Source organism: Triturus cristatus, chromosome 4_1 (assembly GCF_964204655.1).
Source record: "Triturus cristatus chromosome 4_1, aTriCri1.1, whole genome shotgun sequence".
NCBI classification, from domain to species: Eukaryota; Metazoa; Chordata; class Amphibia; order Caudata; family Salamandridae; genus Triturus; species Triturus cristatus.
In genome coordinates this window covers 1,017,685,545-1,017,702,853 of record NC_140585.1, presented here as the reverse complement: position 1 = coordinate 1,017,702,853, position 17,309 = coordinate 1,017,685,545, and the positions used below count along the sequence as shown (strand labels likewise).

Here is a 17,309-nt window from a genome sequence, read left to right as displayed (position 1 = left end):
ATAGAGGATAACACATGATATATTATTCTTGTGTTATGATGAGCAGGGAGCCTACCTTTCATAAAACCTGTTTGATATGACTATATTATAGAATCCAAGGTTGGGGTTAATCTGTTAGCTAATATTTTAGAGTAAATTTTACAGTCTTGGTCTATGAAAGATATTGATCGATAATTAGCAAGGGAAGTATGATTCTATTTGTTTTTGTAAGTATGGTAATAATGGCTTACTGGGATATCATCTAAGCCAGATGTGTTTTTGAGATTTGAGGATTTAATTGCTAGGTAGATTTATTTTTTGTCTCTTGGGCTCTCTAATCTTAGTTTATTTACAGAAGTAATTTGAGGCATTTTACAACTTTAAAAGAAATTGGGCAATCCCCTTGGCAGTCATTTCTTCTTATGACATGGATTTGATTTGTATCTCTTTTGATATGTAAGTAGTTGGCTAGAAGACATCCTGATTTAAAATACTAGTTAGTAGTAGATAGAGTTAAAATAGTAGTTAGACTTTTCCCTTGAAACAAGTAATCCTGCTCTTTTACTTGAAAGTTGGTTATATTCGTAGCTGACTTTTTGGAGTTGAGATCGGCATTTATTGTCACTGGAAGATACGAATAATCTTTCTATTTCGCAATTTCTTTCTTTATAGCTGACAACTCAAAATGTAAAGGTTTTTTTCATATGTCATTATAGGGATAGTTGTTCCTCTAATAAATGTTTTAAATGCATCAGAATTGACAATTCTGGAGGTATCTACAGCTTTGTTAATATTATAAAAAGCAGTAATGGCATTTAAAAGATTGGTGGGTTTCTCTTGATTTAAGGCTACCTCAGTATTCATTCTCTATCTATTCTTGGGAGTATGCATGTCTTCTAAGACTAGAGAAAAAGAGATTATTACGTGATCAGAAATCATAATTTGTTCAATGGTAGGGTCCTTAAACATATTACAGAGGTCCCTAGAAGAAAGTAAATAATCAGTTCTAGAGTAGGAGGAATGAGTGTCCGAAAAAAATAATTTTTAATTGTAGGATTTGACAGACTCCAGTGATTAGAGTTTAGCATTTAAGAAAAAGATATGAATAAGGAGAAATAATTTGTGGGATGGAACTTGAGAGTGGAGAGTCTGTCTATGAGGGGATCCCTAATTAGATTGGAATTGCCTTGCCTCCTACAATAGGAGGTACATTAGCAAATTTGATAATTTCTGTGGTAATCCCTCAAAAAGGTATATTTTTCTTTTGTAGGAACATATATATTTAATTCAATTTAAAACAAATGTATTAATCTCAATTTTAACATAAACAAATCTACCATCTACATCATTATGGTAATTCAACTATGGAAATTGCAATTTACGAGAAAAAGAATAGCAACACAAATGTTTCCGTCTTTTAGCTGGGGAAGAGACTGATCCATCCTTGACACATAGATAATAATGCATTATGATTAATGTGAGTTTTTTGTATAAAATAAATATCAGTATTATGTTTTCTAAAGTATTCCAATATTTGTTGCCTTTTGACTGGGTGGCATAATCCTTTAACATTAAGTGATATCATTTTGATAATATATATGCCTAACATCTAAAATAAGATATAAGCAGTGATAACAAAAACGAAATAATATAAAATGATGATGGTAGCCCATAAAAAAGCCAACAAAACATAGAATAATCCTAAACAGATACCAAGGACCGGAGGTATAAATCAAGTCAAGCACACAGCAACAACCTACAATTCAGTATAAGATCATATATATATTAGGACTTTAATTTTCAGCCAGAGTCTCCAATTGCTTGAGAATCCATCCTGATAGGGTCGTGTGGATCCAAGTATATGACCAAATCTGCTGAAGAACGGGATTTGGAAGTATAATTTTTCCAATACATATTCTTGAACTGTTTACTTGTGTGTATAGTTTCTTTGGCAAACTCTTGATGAATTAAAACTTTGTGCCCTTCTATCAATAAGTATGGTATCTCTCTTGCACCTTTTATGATGAAAATAAGATAATGATGACATAGGACCTTAACTATAATCTGTCAAAGCTTTGATTGGTTACATTTCTGATTAGAGGGAATACAACGTTCTTTATTAATTTCAAACTTTTGAGGGAAAGTCATCTTTAATAGATTTGGTAACATATTCCCCCAGATGTTGTTCCCACGCTCACTGTGCCACTGGATTCAAGCTAGCTTGGCTGAAGAGGGTGATACCTTGAAACCAATCCCAGGAGGCTTGTTTCTGGTCCAGGGAGGACCTGGCTTGGAAGTTCGGGCTGGACTGTTCCCATAAGGAGCAGGGTCAAGACTGATTTGCATATGGCTGAGTCCAAACTAGGGTGGTATGGTGAGCAAAAAATCGATGATTTTAACCCAGATCTGTGACTGGGGGTGAATGTTTGACAATGTTCAGCATTCCGTCCATCATCTTTTTGTGTTGCTATAATGAGATAATGATGACAAAGGATATTAACTATAATCTGTCAAGGCTTTGATTAGTTACGTTTCTGATGAAAGAGAATACAATGTGCTTTATTAAATTCAAACTTTTCAGGGAAAGTTACCTTTAATATATTTGGTGACATATTCTCCAAGTAGAGTTTGCAGCTTAGACCCTTAACGTTTTCAGGAACATAAAAAATGCAGAGATATTGACATTTTCTGTTATTCAGCTCTAAAAGTGATTTTATTCATAGGCAATATTTGATTGACATGAGAAATACTTTTTTCAATTGGTGCTTTGTCTCTAATTATGATCTCATTATCTGATACTTTCATTTAACTTTCATTGAATATGCATGATGTCAGAGCATATTGTGTCAGTATTTGAATATATTGCTTGAATCTCCTCAGGAATTTTGCACAATGACATTTCTTGCATTTCACTAGCTTTTGACTTAATAGGTGGCAGTGAAGCTTCCTGTTTTTCATTTATTAATTCATAGAAAACCTCTGTAATCTTAGTAAATGGTGATTGAACCAATACAAATAATAATATTGAGTTATTTGTATTAATTTTGTGTCTTTAGAAATGAAACAGTAGGCACATATCACAGAAGATAGGTGAGAGGAAAATGGAAACGTGGAAATGTGGATGGGTGTGATGTAATCATATTTCTTCATGCCCTGGATGAGAAGGGCTGTGGTGTGTAGGATGCCTCTAAGGGGTGCCAGTGTAGAGCCTAGTAGGCCATGGATTAGGGCCTTACTACCATTCAAATGCAAGAGAAGAAGGGCTGGAACAGCAGTTCCGAAGTTGTTTTTGGCAAGAAACGTTTTGACTTTCTTTAGAGGAGAGAACTGGTACCATGCAGCTGTCTTTGTGTTTTTGGCAATGTGTTTCTTGAGACAGAAGTTGGTGTCAAGGAAAATTCCATGTAACATAGCATTCGGTGAAAGTTGGGGTTTGAAGCTGTCAAGGTTCATGTCATTAAGCTAGGGTTGTATTGTATTTTGTTCTCGGCAAATAACAGGGATTCTATCATGAGTGAGCCCCAGGTAAGCACTGGCCATAGATTGTTTGAGGCATTGGATGTCTGAAGCAGAGGAGACTTTCAAGTAGAATTATATATCGCCAACATTTTGGTGAATCTTGATGCTGTTGTCTGTGATTAGACACCAAGTGAATCTATGTAGAGGTTGAAGATGGCAGGAGACAGTATTGAACCCTGGGGGCTCCGCAAGTGATGGGGATCTTTTGGGACCTGGAAGTACCCATATGAACAAACTGGGGGTCGTTTGGAAAAGTAAGAGGAGAATCACAGAAGGACATTGCTGATTAATCCTATTCGAGACTCCAGGGTGCTTATGAGGGTAGGATGATCGACTGTGTCTAAGACAGGTGAGAGGTCCAGCAATATCAGGAGTCATGGGTCATTGGCATCTGTGTCAGGAGGTTATTGTCTACGATGTGTAAGGTAGAGGTCTCCATGCTGCAGTGTGATCTGCAGCCAGACTGGTAGTCATGCAGGAGATGGCTAGCATGGTGAAATTTTGGAGTTGAACATTGACTGCTTTTTCAACTGTCTTGTTGATGAGTGGCAGGTGAGTGATGCACTGGAAGTTGGCACGGTCATCGAGGTCGAGTGTAGTTTTCTTTAGGGGTAGGAGGATCTGGCCGGTCTTGAAAGCTTCTGGGAAGATGCCTGTCATTGACACTGCCAGCACAGTTTTTTTCCAGAGTGCCCATCGTTGGGCCATGAAGGCTAAAGTCATGCAAGACATTTCTCAAGTGGAAATCATGAAAATCTAGAATGACTCCTGCCTGCCCCCTTGGCAAAATGTTCCAGACCCTGCTTTGTTGTATATCCACTATTATTGCTCTAACAGCTCTATGTCCTGAGTTTGGAGTAGAAGAAATAGTAATGCAGGCTATTTTAGAAAATAAAAGTGGGCTTCGAGGGCCAAATAAGTGATACAAATTTCTGACTTGAGATCACATTGTTTTTTCATGTAAGATCATAGACACCTGTTCGCAATGAAACTTAATCAGCTCTATTCAATAGTGTGTTCTACAAGTGACCATCCCTTGATACAAGTAGCCTGTTACTATTTTACTAACTGATGCTGCAAATGAATACGTTGGAATGGGATTTCATATGTAAATTAATTAAGTCTAAATAATATATGTTGTGCCCAGTAGTGTTAAAGAGTTATTGACCATTGTAGCTGCATCACGGGAGTATTATGATGCATTACATAGCAATTCAACCCGGAAAGTGTAAAACAACCCTTACTATTTTCTTGTCTTTACAGGCTGGAAAAAGGCAGCTTGTGAGCCGGGACCTCGATACAACATGGGTCGATTTTGTTCAGTTTTACATTCAGATCGGAGGGGAGACCTCTTCTTGTAACAAACCTGACAGCAGAGAGGAAGGCGTGCTCCTGCAGTACAGCAACAATGGGGGCATCAGCTGGCATCTACTGGCAGAAATGTACTTTTCCGACTTCAGTAAGCCCAGGTAAAGAGCATGGTCGATTGGCATGCACTCTGCTCTTCTTGTTGATGAAGCCCTTTAGGAATGATTTTTTTTTAAAGGGGCCATCTATAAAGGGAGGGTCCTTTTCAGTTATTCCCCTGCGTATCCAAAGCACAACAATGCTGTAATGTTTTGAGCGTGTTTTATTTTTTACTTTTTGTGACTGTATTTATTTAGCACGGGAACAGTGCAGCACTTTACATGGAAAAGGGAGTATGTGGTGCTGCAGGCAGATTACAGTCCGATGGGCACTGTTTACAAAGGGTCTGTGGTCTTGTAGTCCAGGTTAGCAGGTCTTATACAGGAGGGTCAATGAATACTACTGCAATACCGATTGGCAAGTTATCTAGACTTTACAAAGTATTCTTAACTTTTACAGAGATTTCAAATTTCATTGCAAATTCCTTTGAGGAGCAAGGCATATTGTGGGAGCCAGAATAATGGCAAGAAATAAGGAGAAGAGCAGGGTATTGTGTACCCTTTTGAAAGTTGGGAGGAAAGGGGTGAATTTTTGTGAGGAATGAAGTTGAACCAGAAAATAGGGGCAACAGATGTAGTGAGACCATCTCATTCCAGGTCATTACCCACACTGCCCCCTGCCCTTAAATTTACACCTACAAATCATTAATTTCAGGAGAGTTAGTCTAAATAGTTCAAGGGAAGCAAAATAACACTAAATGCACAAAATTCTTTAGGCCCTAACCAAAATTCCAGGCCTAAAAAAAAGTGTCCGTAATGATCACGAAATAAGTGGTGACCATAAATAGATGAGAATGCTAGCGTTTGTTTTTTTGCTTTTTGGATTTGGGAATTTTTAAGATAGGTTGCTTTAGCAGTGGGCAGTGAAGGAAAGTCTGTTAGCTAGATAGTATAGGTCGTGAGTGTGTATAGTTTTTCAGAGGATGTATAAATATTTTAAATTGATACATACTAATAGAGGGAGCCAATTAAGGTTCCTGGGTGTGAAGTTGATAATGCCACGTTTCAATTCTCTTATGATTAGACTGGCTGCTGTTTGAAAGGCATCTTTAAGAGGGATGAGAGTTGTCCTAGGAGGCCAATGAGGAGTGAATTACCTCCTTTGATATGGGATTATGGAATTTTTAACGTTTGTGGTGAATGGGGGCGAGGAGGAAGGATTGAATTGTGGATAGAATGAAATCTGGTGTTATAATGATAGTGCTTTTGTTGCCATGTGCTTTGAAGGATCATCCGGTCAGTTTGAAAGCCAAGAAATTTGAAATTGGTGGAGAGGAAAGTTCTGTTTTAGCATTCTTCAAGGACTGTTGATGTCAGGCTTTTTGAACCAAAATATAGCAGCCCAAAATTCATCTGAGCAACTAAGCTCCGATTGTAAACCACGGTTGGAACACCTGAGTTGGTAAGAGGAAACAGTGACCTCACAGTGAGAGCAATGAGGGGAAAAATTCAGTACTACTTCAACGAGAACTGTCAGTTAACTCCATTTTTTTACTGGAAGACATGTACTTTAACAGGAATGTTGTGGGAAAAAGTTAATTGTTTACTTCATTCATTGGGACTGTTCTTCTATGGTACCTGGTTGTATGTTCCCTTTCTGACGGATACTTCTACCTGAGGATTCCTTACCTTTTGAATATCCCAAAAAATAGTCTCTATCAGGGAACTCTTCAATAGCTCTCCCACGCCAGTAAGGGATGCCAAATCCATCTTGGTGCCGCACATGACTTCTTTAAGACATCACTGGAGCCATAAAGTGTGCCGTCGCAGAAGTATCGACTTTGTCAAAAACATTGTCAATGAGTTTTCCACTCATAACCTATTCTGATAAAGACTTCTAACGGCAGATTCCTCACTTTTTAAATATTTTCCCAGGCATCAGACTGGACTCGGAAAATACTGAGCAGCACCCCTCGGTGCCGACATGTGGCACATATGGCTCTGCATCGACGTTGTTTCTCGCAAGACGTGATGTTTGCTTGCTTATCTAGGTGCCACCCATGCACGTTACCATCAGTTCCCTTAGTCTTGCGCTAACAGATGCAGATCCGAAGCTACCCCTCATCTTTCTTGCGGCTTTTTGACATTTTTCAACATCTCTACATTGTTTAAAGGACCGTGTAAGCTTCCAAAATTTACAGGATTCAAACCGTGTGGAGAATGTCACAAACTAATGTCTGTGTATAACCCACACATGGTTTGCCTGTGGTGCCTGGGGTCAGACCATGACTCCAAGGCCTGCTATGATTGCACCTTGCTGCACCCCAAGGGCATCGGGATCAAGAAGTGAAGTTGTTCCTAGTGAAGCACCACAGAACCCCACTCTGTGACTGGTTGAGGTCCAGAGCCAGGTCCCGAATATGCTTTCAAGGCTGGTCCCACAACACATCATCATTGAGGTCCAAATCCTTGGATAAGTCCTAAAAATAATTTAAGTTGTTCCACTTCGAAGCTAATTCCAACCTTTGTCCCACTGCAGTCTGAATTTCTGGAGCCATTGGCGATGCTGGTCCTCTGCCAATGTGTTCACCCTCAGCGCCAACTGGGCCATCTGGGTTATTTATAGGTTCCGTACCAACCTCAGTTTCAGTTCCCTTTCTGGCGCCACAACCTGTGCTGAAACACGAACCATTGACAACCATGCTAGTGCCATTACTCCGGAGGAATGGCCAACACATAGTGCCGCCAGACGCTGAGATGTCGCAGCCCTGATCTCTACTGAGGCCACAAGCTGCTTTAACTGCACCACAACTGCACAGACTCAATGCCGTGCCCTGTTTAAAGAAAAGACAGGATTCATCCTGCTGATTGGGCTCTTTTGATGTTAATGTATCTATTAGATAGATCAATACATCCTGTCTTCCAATGAAATAATTAACATCCATGTAGCACTCATATTGTGCATAGGAAATAATTTTAGGTCATAGGAATAAGTGGGGAGAAATGGTTCATGTTTTTAGTCTATTTTGTAAAGGTGCAACGTTGTTCCTTTCGGTGGTGGTGGGTATGCTTCTTGAGTAGATGTGTTTTGAGTGCCCTATTGATGTGAGGGAGTGAAAGACAAGAGCAATTCAGGGATGTTGTTGCAGATGAATATCATGAACATGTGTGTCTTCTCATGGTTTCCTTGTTTCATTTGATATTGAGCCTACTGATGTTGTAGCTTCAAATTTTTCATTAGCCTTATAAGCAGTTTAGTTATTCAGGCAGTTTGAGTGGTGCTTGATGTCTCTGCCTAGTAGATCATGGAGGAAGTCATTCCTGTTCCATATGATGTGAGTCTGGGCAGGCAGTGAGTACTGGTCCTCCTGGATGAGATCTGTCATTTGATAGGGCAGACAAAAACACAATGCTCGGCGGAGCTAGAATGATGTCAGAGGAGTCAGTCAGTACTGTGCTCCAAACATTCCAATGGAATGGTTTTGAAGTGTGAGCCTCAAAGGTAGGGGTGTAGGGCCAGATGTACTAAGATAGGTTTCGCAAAAAAGTGGTTGCAATTTACACACTGACATTTTATGAAACCTATGGTATTTTGCTAACTCATCTATGTATTAATAGATCAGTTCTCAAAATATCAAATCGCAATGGGTTGCAGTTCGACCTACCTCATGAATATAAATGAGGTACGTCGCAAATTGCAACCAACTATGATTCACTGCCATATCAGAGATGATGGCCTGCTGGGGTCAGCAGTCAACCATGTTGGTGATTTCTTTTAAATAAGGCAGTAATGTTCTGGGACAACAGGAATCATTTACACAAAATGTAAAGTTTCACAAACTTTTTTTAGGACTAGGTAGTGATGCCATATTTTTGTCAACATTCACAAAGGGGATAAGATCCCTTTAAGACCACGTTTGGTTTGTAAATGGGTTACTACCTTTATGTAGTCAGTAAAATATTAATGTTTTGCAACCAGATTTCAGATGCAAATCATTAATACATCCCATTTCAAGTCGCTATTTGGAAGGGGTGCGCTAAGCACACTCCTCCTAAATAGTGATTTGGTATGTACTCACAAATACAAATTGCATTTTGGTAACGTGTTATTAAATCGCTATTTGGTTTTGGTACATACCAAAAAGCTGTCTCGTGATTGCCAAAGCCCTGATTAGTGAATCATTCCAACAGCAAAATAGCTCAGTACATCTGGTCCAAAGCCTCTGTAGAAAGAAGAGGAGGGACTAGACCGTCTCAGATTTCTTTCAAGATGTGTGATGTGAGAGGTCACCATCAATGGTCACTATAAATGATGAGTGGTTGGCGAGCCATGTTTAGCTCAGACCACCTTCTGTGCTGTTGGCAATGAGGATGACTTTTGTTTTCATCAGGTTGAGTCTGAGGTACGCATTTGTCAATCAAGCCTGGGTGAGGTCATAAAGATCTTGTAGTCAGTTGCCCTCACATTGAGTTGCTCTCCGTTGGTATGCAGGTGAATGTTGATTTCATGGGTTGATAACAGCAGCCTGCTCTCTTGACAATTGACCACTTCAGGGCAGGCAGGCCTGCAATTCTAATGCCAGTTCATATAACTGAGGGCTGCTGTCTGGAAAAGAAAAGAGGTATTGCTTTAGGGAAGGGTGGGAACTTCTAATCCTCTGAAGAGTAGTGGTAATGTAATTTACCCCATAGCTGTCATTTCCTGCAGATGATTCTCCGCCAGAGGAATTACTAGCAGCCTTTCCTAAATCAGGGTCACAGTTTCTAAGCAACCCAAATTCGAATTGTGAGTTTCGTCATCATTTAAAGTTGTGCTCCACCATTCGCACAACTAGAGGCTGCCCCTGTTCATTTGCACTGTTGGAAGGTTTGTCATTTAGCAAGAACATTTAACCATTGCCCTTTAAGCAAGATGTTAGATTTCACACAGCAGGGCTCTCCCATTCTTAGCTGGCGCCTCGCCAGGCAGGAGCTACTACCCCAGCCATTATTTAGACGGACCAGTGTAGTACTGACTACTTTGAGGGTACTCTGAGGAATGTATAGACTGGTGGATGTGGTGAGACTTTCAGATTAGCTACGGGTCCCTCTGAGTCCCCCTCCGATGAGTGCTTGGTAATTCCCTCTCTTTTGTACAATATCGATTAAAATTAAATATTCCGAATCTCAACTCTGATCTGTACAAATGGAGAAACAGAGACAGATGATTATATGAGGCAGCCTGTAGCTCCTTTAAGGTGCTTTGAAGTTACTGGAAAAACCTCTGCAGCAAACCCCATTTTCCTGCAAATTGCGGGTATCATTTTGCATTGCATCTTCAACCATACAATCATCCAGGATTCATCACACAACAGGCCAAACACTATATAAGCATGCATGTAGCAATGATGAACAACACAGACTTTAGTGTGGCAGTGACTCATTTGGTAATGCTCCAGGTGTCTTGCCACTATTCAAAGACTTGCATTTATGATTGATTTTCGGATCTCCTCTGCAGGTTTGTGTACCTAGAGCTCCCTGCCCCTGCGAAGACCCCCTGCACCAGATTCCGCTGGTGGCAGCCAGCGTTTTCAGGAGAAGGCTACGACCAGTGGGCAATCGACGACGTCATTATTTTGTCTGAAAATCAGAAGCAGATCATTCCCATTGCTTATCCCACCTTACCTCAGGTAAAAAACTATTATAATAAGTGAGCTGATTTGTTCTCCTATGAATGTCCTCTCGGTTGTTATTACTGCTGCCTCACTACTTTTTTTTAGAAAACCATGCCTCTTTCCCATATAAACCTTTACAGACATCATGTACACTGCCAGACAGGTATCATACAACAGACGTTTCATACGGCTCAACTGGAAATTGTCCATTCTTCTAATAAGAAACTCCTAGTATTTACTGGGATAAATCTAATAATAGAAAAACTGTACAATCCTGTGATGTCTACAGTAAATCCCCACCCGATACCATACATGTTGCTGCCGCTCAAAGCTTGTTGTTAGAGCTGCAGAGCATATCTGATCATACGTGGTAGGTCTTGAGGGCAGGAATGGCTACTGGTTCCTTACAAAGCTTCCAGTTCTCCTGCCCTCTGAAGACCAGGGAGTTCAGACACTAGCTGCATGTTGCTCTTCAAACTAGTGTCCTATGGGAAATTATTCTTATCAGACTCCCCTCTCTGTTGGAAACATTGGAATGTCCTATTAAGTCAATGCTAATTCCAATAGCATATTTTGACTATCAAATGGCACATAATAGCAAGGGGTGTGGCTTCAGGAGGATGTTTGGGGTGTTACACCCCCCTAAAAAGTGTATTCTATGGTAAAGAGTTGGGTACAAGTGCTTTCAGTCGGGTATGGTGAGGTGGCTGCCGGATTTCACCTGGGATTTTCACATCAACACAGACAAAAACACATGCCAAAAAAATAATGTTTTACAAAAACCATGACTAAATGAAACAATCATTGATAAAGCCAAAAGGGTGACAATTAGGGCCTTCTTCGCCAATGCTTGTTTTTTATTATTTGTTATGACTTTCCCCATCACTTTTCTTCTCGTTTTTTTTTTTCTGGCGCATGTTGTTCCTGACTTTTTTATTTGACGATTTTCTTATTCTGAATTATTCATGCTTTAACTGGAAAAAGTCTCATAATCCAAGCTTTTTACCCTCCCTCTGGTTGAAGTTCAAATATTCACATTAATAAGGCCCTGACTGTAGTAGTTTGGAAGTGCTGAGCTTCCCTGTTTCTCAGCCGCGGTCTGTGCAGGTAACAGCGGTGGGGCGCAGGGGCCTGGTAAGGTGGGATTTCAAGGGGCGATGCGGAGGGAAAATTAAATAAATAAATAATTAATTTTCCCTCAGTATCGTCCCTCGAAATCTCCCCTTACCCGGCCCCACTAACCCACCGCTGTTACCTGAACAGACCGCGGCTGCTGTTTCTAGATGAGCTCAGTGCATCACCAGCCAAACTCATAGGTCACAAGGGAGAAATCCTAGCAAGCACCATCATATTTTTCAGGATGTGACCAAGAGGCGCAGTGATACTTGCCCTAAGGACACAAAAAGTCCTTTCACTAGCCCTGAACTAATATGAACAGGAGCAAAACTTACGTGCAATAAACTGAAAACTGATCTTGTATTCTGCAAATGCAAGAATTACATCTATATACGCTTTTCTGTATCCAACAGAACTTTTATGAGAAACCTGCCTTCGACTACCCTATGAACCAGCTCAGTGTGTGGCTGATGTTGGCTAATGAAGGAATGACCAAAAATGAAAGTTTCTGCTCAGCCACACCGTCAGCAATGCTCTTTGGCAAATCGGATGGGGATCGCTTTGCCGTCACTCGGGATCTGACTTTAAAACCTGGATACGTTCTACAGTTCAAGGTATTTTCACTACATTTTTGTTGTCGCACAAAACGTCTGTCACAGTTGCATGATACACGCATGTAAGAATGCCATGTTTATTCATCTGCGTGTACAAGAGCTGATGATGTTGGAGCCACGAAATACGAGGAATTCCAAAAGCTTAAAAACATTGCATAATTCCGAAAGAAAAAAAAAGGTAGGAGGATAATCAGAGTGAGAAACCCTTATGTCGTAAATCTCACCCTTAGTCATGCTATTTAATAGTTGTTTTACTCTAGGTTGTGTTTATATAGCTCATTGTAGACCAAAGGCAGGGTGACAGAACGCACACAGCATGGATAAACAAACAGAGGAGCATATTTCCAAAGTTGTAGAGGATCTGCTAATTCGGGTGTTGTACAGTTCACACTTTATTAGTAAGACTGTGCGTTTGGACAAAATAAACGTCAAAACTGTGCAAGACTGACTCTACGCACACGATCAGGATATATTGACCTGTACCCCTAACCTGGCAAGGTACCAGGTGGTATGTGCTACCTCAGAACATGACTACTTTCACTCCCCAAGGAAATTGTGGAAACAGATTTCTTCCTTTCGCTAGTAATTCATGCATGCCCAAAGGGAGACACAAGAAATACTCAAATTGGCATACTAATTATTTATTGAGGCATTATGATTCTTTTGTAAAATAACGTGCGCTGCAATATCAGTAGAAGGAAACAAAACTGAGTAATCACCATCACAAGAATCGCAAAGAAAATAAACAGTTCAAGCTTTGTGCTGTTACATGTATTATAAACTTGCATGTAGTTCTAGTTATGCTCCTACCTAGCGCTCCCTTTCCTAGCATGCACAGGGTGGGTGAATCCGACAGAATCCCTTAGGGTGATCTAACTCCCCAGTTTCCTGTGGATATGTTTCATCGGGGGGCCTGTCTTGGTGTAGAGCTGGACACCATCCTTGTCAGGAGGTAACCAGGATTCATCTGAGCTGGAATTCCGGCCTGGAGGGACCTCGAAGTGTCAGTGAATTGCTCCTCTGTCTAAACAAAAGAGGGATGTTGTTTATATAATAAACTTCATCCATGTTACTGCGCCGAAACCTGCTGCCATTATTTATCCTATCTTTACAAAGCTGTCGCTAGGCGGACAATAACTAACATCAGCATTTTGCGCAGTGAACAAAGCCCTCCTAAAGAATGTTCAAGGCTCTGATAATATGCCTACGAACAAATGTAAATGTAAGAAAAGCCATTTTCACATAATATTATCCCATACAGGCACACAAGCAAATGTGTGTCAAGTGTCAAAGTTCAAGAAAGTTGTCAATTTTAAACGTGAACATGTTAAATGGTGGTGTCCGTGCCCGGGCCTAAGTGACCACATAACATTGTTGATTTTATTTTGAAGTATGAGAAATGGGGTTGTTGGCTGTATGGGGTGTTGGCCCAATTCAAGCAAGAGCCACAATCCCTATCCGGGTGAATCACAAAAGTTACTAAATTAGCCTGTGCTTGACCCTCTGGTAGCTTGTCACAAAAGCAGTCAGGCTTAATTTAAAGGCAATGTGCATAGTAGTTATGCAGCACATACACAGTAATAAAGTGAAAACACAACACAAGAAAATTCCCACGCCAATTTAAAAAAATTGAGTAAGCTTTAATAAATTATTTGACACCAAAATGAAAAAAAATGTAATAAGTACAACAAGGAGTTATGAATTTGTAAAGGTTAAGGTGAAAAATAGTATCTAAATGTTCACAGTGGCAAGTGTTGACATTTAGTCATAGAAGATGTAGCGCAAGTCATAAGCAAAAAAGGGACTGAGCCCAGTTGGTGCTTACTTACGGACTTAGAAGAAATTTTGACAAAAAGTCTCTGAAAGGGTAGAAGTGCAGCGGGGCAAAGCTGCAGGCACTGTATGAGGAGGGACGAGGCTGGAGGCTGTAGCCAACTAGAGTTCCACAGGGCCAATTACCCTTTTGGCGAAGGAACGCTGAACAGGATTCGCTGCTGCATAGAAGAACGTGGCACGATCTGTTGCAAAGTCGGGTTAACCACCGATGTACCTTGGACAGATAGATGAACAGGTTGGTCTCAGTCTTCCCTCGGTTCTCAGTGCAGCTTTTAGCCAAATATTTCTGAGTCCCAAGTTTTACCTTTTGGCTATCTGGGCACTTTTAGCACTGCCACCAAGAATTAAGTACGAAAGTGGCACCACTTGGGGGGTTAGAACGCATAAGGCTGGGTCTAGTAGCAGGTTCAAGATGATTAGAACCTTTTTTGTCTCCAAGGCTCAGAATAGGAGGCCAGCCAACTGACCTTGGAGTCACTGCGGAAAATCCTCTGTACAAACAGTGGAACAGGTCTCAAGTAGCATATTAGTCCGCTGAGGGTTCAAGGCAGGCTCTAGACGGCAAAGCAGTCCTTTCAGGCACTTCAAGCAATCTATTGAAGTACATAGCAGGCCACATCAGCAGGCAGTCGTCTGAGAGTTCTTCCGCAGGTTCAGATTATGAACTGAAGAGTGGGGCTGGGGGTCCTAGCTTTATACCTGGTGCCTTCTTTGACGTAGTAGAGGTTTCTAGAGAATACCTTTTGAAGTACTTGAAGTTTCCATCTTCCCCAGCCTTGGCTCTTGGCTGTCTGCACAAACAATTCAGGGGTTACAAGTCATTTGTATGAAGGCAAGGAACAGCCTATTCTGTTGCAGTTGGGAATGTGCCCAACTCTGCCCCCATCCTGCCAGTTGAGGGCCCATCCAGGCACACTTAATTCCTCTATTGTGTGATTGTCTGGGAAGAATAAACAAAGTCCAATGGCTAACTGCACCAAGTCATGAGACCCAGGGACAGATTGAAGGCACCAAAGAGTTGGGGCAGAAAAATGCCCAATTTCTAAAACTTGCATTTTCAAAATTGCAACTTCAAATATATCTTCACCATTAAAGAGGATTTTTTATTACCCAATTTCTCGAACACCAAATATGAAATGTTCACCTGTTCCCAATCAAAGGTTAGCACTTATTAAATGTAATAAGGCAACCCAGTGTTATCATATGACTTAGGTAGGTCTCACAGTAGTGAAAAACGAATTTAGTAGTTTTTCATTACCAGGAAATGTAAAACTTAAAAGTATGTGTCAAACCAATTATTTACAATCCCCCTGCCTTTTGGGCTACCTTCGGCCGACCTTAGGGCCTTAGAGATTAATTATATGCAATAAAATTGGAGTTTAAAGCTTGGCAAGGGGATTATATCGGCAAGTTGAATTGGCAGTTTCAAACTGCATCCAGGCTGCAATGGCAGGCCTTGGACATGTTTTAAGGGGCTACTTAAGTGAGTGGCACTATAAGTGTTGCAGGCCCAGAAGTAGCATTTAAATAACAAGCTCTGGGTATATAGTATACCACTTTACTAGGGACTTATAAGTAAATTAAATATGCCAATCAGGTGTAAACCAGTGTTACCATATTTTCAGGAGTGAGCATAAGCACTTTAGTGCTAGTTAGCAGTGGTAAAGAGCACAAAGTACTAAGGCCAGCAACAATGAATTCAGCAAAAATAGGAGGGTGAAGGTAAAACATTCGGGGGTGACCTGTCAGAGACAACCACTTCCAACATGACCCCCCTGCAGCTAAAAACATGGGATACTAATTAATACCTTGATGGGCTTCCCTGCTTAGGCGATAAACATAGACAGTGGACTTCACTGGCCTTCTACTGCCTAGAAGTCCAACATGAAGGTATTCAGAATTACCTGTGTATTGTGCTTTGTACGTGATAATGATTTTCTTTATACATTATGACCTTCCAAAGGTAGCCATTTTAGGTAAGTCATGGCTGGTGTTTTCTGGTGCCAGAGACCAGTAGGGCAGCAGAACGAAGAATGGCTTTAAGGGGACAGGGCAAGTCTTTTTAGGAGGTCCAGTGAGCAAAGTGTTTCCATATTCTAAGTGTGAAATTTGTATTTGTACAATGGCCGTTATGTCAGCTTCTGGAAGGAAATATCTAATTTTTTTGATGAGTCTTATTTTGTGGTTTGCATCTTTTATATGGCATGCATAGCCCATTTAAGTTTGGAGTGAATGATGATGCCTAGAGATTTGGCTCCAGTAGCAACTTGTGAAAATGTATAGTTTCTAGATGCAAGTCAAAAGTCACATGACCTGTAGCTCTGTACAGGTTCTAGATGAAAATCATAATTACAGAGTAGTCTGTAAAGAATATATGGTTTCAAAATGTTGCTTAAAATAAATGGCAAGAGCCTTTGAGTATTTTTTTTAATTTTTTTATATTTCTTTTTATTAAGCAACCAGAAAAAATCAGCACTAATACAGATTTCGTATGGGTAGGTATAAATAGGAGGAATACATTTGGTGACACTTTGACAGTCATGACTACAATTAGTGTAAATCAATGGCGCATCTGGGGAGACATTGCTTATGGCGAGGGCAAGTCATCCAAGACTACGCTGCGTGGTGGACTACAGATCTCCCCGCGGTATGTGTTCCATGCCCCCCATATTTGCAACCACTTCTTAGGGCAACCTCTCGCAATGTATACCGTCTTTTCCCTAAACATGCACCAGTCCATGTTTTCCTTCCATTCCGTTATAGTTGGCGGGGTGTTAGCACCCCACATCTGGGCTATGTTCCTCTTTGCCACCATTAGACCCAGCGTTACCCAAAATGTACCCATTTTACTCAGGTCTGTGGGTTCCCACACATTTAACAGGCACCTTTTCGCTTCCAGATGGACATCGAGCCCCAACACTTCACCGAGTACTGCATGTATTTGGCGCCAATATCTGTGGATCAGTTCACACTCCCACATAATGTGTCCCACGGATCCACATTGTCACCTGCATTCTCCCCCTTCCGCCCTCCCCATTTTGACTAGACAGAGTCCAGTAACGTACATCCTATGCAGGATTTTAAGTTGTACTAGTCGTAGCCTGGCCGAGATGGCCACTTCCCTAGGGGAGGACAGTGCCTCCTGCCATTCCTCATCGCCAAGTTCGAGACCATCCCTTTCCCAC

The 17,309-nt window shown here is 40.9% G+C and overlaps 1 protein-coding gene across 1 annotated transcript in view; it reads left to right on the top strand.

Annotated features, from left to right (window-relative positions):
* RELN (reelin) overlaps positions 1-17,309 on the top strand; it is a 1,440,257-nt gene that overhangs the window by 1,004,885 nt on the left and 418,063 nt on the right. The window contains exons 25-27 of the mRNA XM_085653954.1: positions 4,762-4,967; positions 10,402-10,573; positions 12,088-12,288. Coding sequence (XP_085510080.1) covers positions 4,762-4,967; positions 10,402-10,573; positions 12,088-12,288 — 579 coding nt within the window. The remainder of the gene's footprint in view (positions 1-4,761; positions 4,968-10,401; positions 10,574-12,087; positions 12,289-17,309) is intronic.